The 5,779-nt window shown below is 38.4% G+C and overlaps 1 protein-coding gene across 1 annotated transcript; it reads left to right on the top strand.

The window, feature by feature from the left end:
* Window positions 1-1,675: 1,675 nt before the first annotated feature.
* Window positions 1,676-2,906, top strand: LOC112024606 (peroxidase 5). The gene is made up of 2 exons (XM_024057225.2): window positions 1,676-1,891; window positions 2,068-2,906. The coding sequence occupies exons 1-2, from the start codon at window positions 1,676-1,678 to the stop codon at window positions 2,836-2,838; spliced, it is 987 nt and encodes a 328-aa protein (XP_023912993.1). The 3' UTR covers window positions 2,839-2,906.
* The last annotated feature ends 2,873 nt before the right edge of the window (window positions 2,907-5,779 follow it).

Genomic DNA, 5,779 nt, shown 5'->3' with positions numbered 1-5,779 from the left:
AAGAAGCTGACCTCGGATGGGCTCAAAGTCCTTGTGAAGTGACATCAGGAATTCATAGAGACGAAATTCATCTCTAACTGTAGCATGTTGCTGAGCATCCTTTAAGCATGCCCAAATTGGATCAGAAAGGTCAATTTAGTCCCAAATGAAGCGAAGCTGATCATAATAGTCATTGATGGATTGCCCTGGTTCTTGTCGGAGTTGATGCAATTCAACCACTAACTGATATTTCATGGATCCGTGAGTAGTGGAGTACCTTTTGGCCAACATATCCCATGCTGATTTTGCATCATCAAAGCTGCCCAACAGGTTAGAGATTGAGGGAATGGAAGTGTTTCGAATCCATGTGAGGATCATGTGGTTGTGACTATCCCATCCAATCATGCGACTGAGGAAGGCAACATCTTCTTCACTTGCCCCCTTAATAAGAATAGTAATTGCACCAGTACAATAATGCCAGAGCATGCAACCTTTAAGAAAACTGCGCATAGCTTGAGAGCAAGATAAGTAATTCTTATTCCCCTCCAATACAGTATTGATGGGGCGAGGAGAAAATTATCCTTTTTTATCCATTTAGAGACACAATATGGAAAAACAGACTGCAAAAATGAAATCTATGCAAAAAACTAGGTAAGGAGAACCTAGACTGTAAAAAGTCAACCATGTAGAAAAGTCAACGGTCAAAGTCAACCCTCGGTCAAAGTCAACGGTATGGTCAACGTTGGTCACGGTCTGGTCAACGATGACGTCAGCTGTGGTGGGTGATGTCAGCAAACACGTGGATGATAACGTCAGCCTTAGGTGACGTGGCAGTATGACGTCACGGATGACGTCAGCAGAACCTGATGGAGGCATGTGAGGGCGCGTGACTGAGGCGCGGCTTCTTCAGGTGGCACGTGAGAGCGCGTGCAGGCTCCGATACTTGCGAGACTTCCACGGTTGAGTAGATCGAGGCGAGACGATCACAGTGGTATTTGCAAAAACGTTATCGGAGCAAGATGCACGGCGGAGACGGTGATTGCAGTGGTCTGTGTGGTGCGAGACTCCTCAACGACGACGGCTGCAGTTCCGGAACCCAAGGACAATGGCTGAGAGACGTCGAAGGTTCAACGGTGAGTGGCTGCAGCGGCTGTTGTGACGGCAGAAGCGATAAGGGTGGAGTAACACCAAGAGAGACAAGACTGCTAAAAGAGAGGTCAGAGCAGTGGCTTTGATACCATGTTAAAAATACTGAATGTGATTGTATTGTATTTCATAATTGAGGAATATACATGTGATGCCTTTATATAAGAGGCATATGTGTGTGGTACAAGTAAGCATATGTGTGCGGTACAAGTAAAGTGTAGTACAAGTACAAGTGTGCTATACAAGTAAACTAGCTGGGCCTAAAGCCCATAACATAAAATACATTAACAGTTACCATGGAAACCCTCAAACTTAGACAGCTTCAAGCCTTTCTTCTATGCAGCAATACACGTTTTGGTTTTCAAAGAAAATCTGCCAGTCCCATCTTCACTAAGGCCATTCCTATAAATACTTGGCTAACAACAACCTTTATCTTCATCTCCTTCTTGCTTATAATATTCTTCTTTATCTGTTCTTTCTTTTTTCTTTACTCTTGAGTCTTATTCATTCACTCGTTACAGTATTGGGGTATTCGGGTTGTAGAGTAACTATGGCAACCATCAAATTTTGCTTGGTTATTTTTGTTACTATGTCTATGATGGTGACAATGACACTAGCGATGCCATCACTCCAAGTGGGTTACTATCAATCTACTTGTCCTTTGGCAGAGAACATTGTAAGAAACACTGTGAACAAAGCTGTATCAAGCAACCCTGGCCTAGCTGCTCGCCTAATTAGAATGCATTTTCATGACTGTTTTGTCAGGGTATGCTAGCACTTTGCAGTCCACTTAATTTGTAATATGTTTACTAGAACCTGTACCTAAATTTGTAGACCCTTCTCCTTTTCTTTTCCTTTTTTCCCCGCTAAAATAATATACCTTATAAGCTGCTTAATTACTAAATTGTTAGTTAAATCATATTTCTATGTTATCTATGCCAGGGTTGTGATGCCTCTGTCTTACTTGATTCAACCCTTGAAAATCCAGCGGAGAGAGATAGTCCAGTCAACAATCCAAGCTTAAGAGGCTTTGAAGTGATATTTGAGGCAAATGCTACACTTGAAGCTCAATGCCCACAAAAAGTCTCTTGTGCAGACTTTATTGCATTTGCTGCTCGTGATAGTGCTTACAAAGTTGGAGGCATAAGTTATAAAGTTCCATCAGGACGCCGTGATGATAGGGTGTCATGTGAAAATGAGCCTATTCAAAACTTTCCACCACCTACCTTCAATACTCAGCAACTCGAAGAAAAATTTGCGCAGAAAGGACTTAATCTTGATGAAATGGTCACACTTTCTGGGGCACATTCCATTGGCAGGTCACATTGTTCTTCTTTCTCAAAAAGTTTATACAATTTCAGTGAGACAAATCGACAAGACCCTTCAATGAATCCCATATTTGCTAGAGACTTAAAGACCAAGTGCCCACAAAATGTTGGAAATGACAACGGTCCAACAGTACCACTTGATGTAGTTACACCATATAGGCTTGATAATCAGTACTACAAAAATTTGAAGAACCACTATGGCTTGTTAAACTCTGATCAATCTCTTTTAAGCAGCCCTTCAACGGTTGGAATTGTCAAAAATAATGCAAGGCAAGGTGAAACATGGGCTTATAAGTTTGGAGCAGCTATGATGAAAATGGGTTACGTTGAGGTGCTTACAGGAAGCCAGGGTGAGATCAGAAAAAATTGTAGGTTTGTGAACTAGATATTATAGGTTTATTGATGTGTCTATTGAAAATATTTTGTATTATTTGCTTACAATGTTTCATTCTTCAACATGATTCAAGTGTAAATTCATTCTTTTGTAAGTTTTTGAATAAATTTGTTGAGAAATTAATGGGATAAACTTGTATTTGTTGGATGTTACAAAATATGCATACCATTTATGCGTGGAACTTAAAAATTAAGTTCACTACTTTATTTACAACCATTTTTTTTTTTTTTTTGTTGAAAAAATGATACAAAAATGTTTGCAGTGAATATAACGTAAAAAAATTATATATATATATAAAAAATAAATGGGAGATTCAAATATAAGTTCTCCCTTTTAAAGAATCAGACAAAACTATCGAGTTATAGGGCTCTTAACAATTAGTCCCACTAAGTTTGGCACTTACATGAAGCATACAATTTCATTCAACAAAGACCATAAGAGGCAAAAATTAATTGTTCAAACTTCCCATTTTATAGATTCCAACAACTATTGAATTTAATTACATGATACTAATCCATTTTTATAGAGTTTTACTTTCAAAATCATGTAAATCTCATTTTAAATATGGTTTACTCTGTATTTTTCAATGAAGTTGTTTATATAATATAATTGCTATGAAAACTAGATAAGTGGCACCATAAGTTAGAAGAAATATTTCACCCCAGCGGGAGGAGTCCTCCCTCCTCTCTTGGAAAGTGTGGGCCCAATCGAGGATCCCATATTAGGACCCACACCTCATGTTGAGGAGTAAAAACTTCTCATATAAGAGTAAATAATTTCTCGTGAGTTAGTAACACATATTGTGATGGATTACATGTTTGTTCCCAAAATAAGTTTCTTGGACTCATTATATGAATTAGGTTTCAAGCACTTAAAGCGAACAACATTATTAATTAATTATAAGTTGATAGAATTTCTCTTTTTTATCAATGTAAGAATTAGGTTGACCTCATTAACCTTTTGTGGGCGTCTTTATTTATTTATGTGCTTTGGTCTCAGATCTTGGCCTTTGACTTGTGCTGAAAGAATTTATAATTAAGTTGCCTAGGAATTTATATTACTTGAGGTGGTTCTAGTGCATTTCTAGAAGATTTGAGCTGGGGTGCTCAAGTTGCTTCTTTCAAAAGTAGTAGAATGGACCATGTTGGAGGCTTTCTGCTTGAATGGCTGGATTCGGGAGTAATGTGTAAATTTGTTGGATTGTTAGAGCCTGATGTCATGTGGCAGAAACCTTGGATTTTGTTAGGCTTTGAGGCCCAATACTGTGCCATCTTGTTTATTATTTCCATTGAGCTGGCACTACCTAGTTATCTAATTATTAAAAAAAAAAAAAAAAAAAGTATTACCCTTTTCAACAGTCCATTAATTCAGTTATCTAACGAGAGACGGAGTAAAAAAAAATTTGAACATCGGTTTTCCTTTGGTTAGTCATTACCCCCTTATCCCACCCAAAAAAAAAAAAAAAATGAATGAATGAAAAAAATCCTTTATTTCATCCGCGAAATTAGAGCTCTTCTTTTTTTTCTGAGAAATAAATTAGAGCTCTTCTTAAATAACACAATAAATTCAAGACATTTACGGCTATTAATAACTGTACGAGTTTCTCTCTCAAAGAAGCTTAACTTCTTTGCTGCAGTAGAATAGGTTGTCCCTTCATTACGAAGGTGTCTTTAGTCTCCGTGGAATAACAAGATTAATCCTCGGGTAGTGGGTTTCTTTTTCTGGGGTTTAGGGAAACAGAAGAGTGAGGTTTACGCCTTCTACCAATCAATGGACGACCTTACACAAAATTGGAGCCGCCTAACTTTATCTGAGAGGGACGGGCTGGGTTGTTGCCTCAACCAAGAGGATTTAACTAAGGATTTTTGCATTGCAGCAAAGTTTTTCACGAAGCGAGCTCTGAATATTAATGTCATCGCAAGAACCTTCACCCCATTGTGGAGGGCACATAATGGCTTCAAGATTCTCTTTACCTTTGACAATAAAGCAGATGTTGATTGGATTTTGCAGAGCGAGCCATGGAGTTTTGACAAACGCCTAGTAGATGGAACGATATGAGAAAGAGGAAGCCATCCATGAGCTCAATTCAACAAAGCAAGTATCTGGGTTCAGCTTCATGGTATTCCTATATGCTATATGACTATGGACGCAGCGATAAAGATCAGTTCGGTCATTGGAGATGTTTCTTCTCCTATTGAACCTAGGACTCTGACGGGGGTAGTTTTTTACGAGTTCGGGCTTCAATTGATTTATCACTTCCTTTTGCCGAGGATGCCTTGTATCCTTAGGGAATGGAAAGCAGACATGGGTTAGCTTCAAGTACGAGAGGCTTCCAAACTTGTGCTACTGGTGTGGTCGCCTGACTCGTGATCATAAGGATTGTGAAATGTGGATTGAAAGTGAGGGGACACTTCAACTAGATCAACGTCAGTTTGGTCCTAGTATTTGAGCCTCAATTTTTTTCCCATAAAAAAAGAACGTGGTTAAAGTCCCAGGATTTTACATTGCAAGGAAGCAAGCTGGTTTGGCTATGGACTGTGATGGTTCAGTTCAACCTCCGGTGGACCAGGTAATTATGACTGAAGAAACACGGCAGGTTGACAGTATCACGCCCCAAATCCCAAAGGGTTCAAAGCATGAGAAAGACGTCTCAAAGTACTTGTAGATTTTTCCTTTTTGACAACTCAATCCACAAAAATCATATCAATTACTAACATTAAGAATTATTATAATAATTCCATTGAATATACTGTTAGAGTAAGTTAGAGCTCTAAGCAATAATTACAAGTACCATTGGCCACAAAAGAATAGAGGTTTGAAAAAATAATAACATATTATCGGCTTGTTCCATCAGTGAGAATATAGTCACAACCACTATAATATACAAAAGAATGAGTCAGGCTTACTTTAAGATGTACATCATCTAATATCT

This window comes from Quercus suber, unplaced genomic scaffold, assembly GCF_002906115.3.
Source record: "Quercus suber isolate HL8 unplaced genomic scaffold, Cork oak 2.0 scaffold_426, whole genome shotgun sequence".
In the NCBI taxonomy this organism is placed as follows: domain Eukaryota; kingdom Viridiplantae; phylum Streptophyta; class Magnoliopsida; order Fagales; family Fagaceae; genus Quercus; species Quercus suber.
The sequence above is the reverse complement of the archived record's forward strand: the minus strand, read 5'-3'. Positions and strand labels throughout refer to the sequence as shown.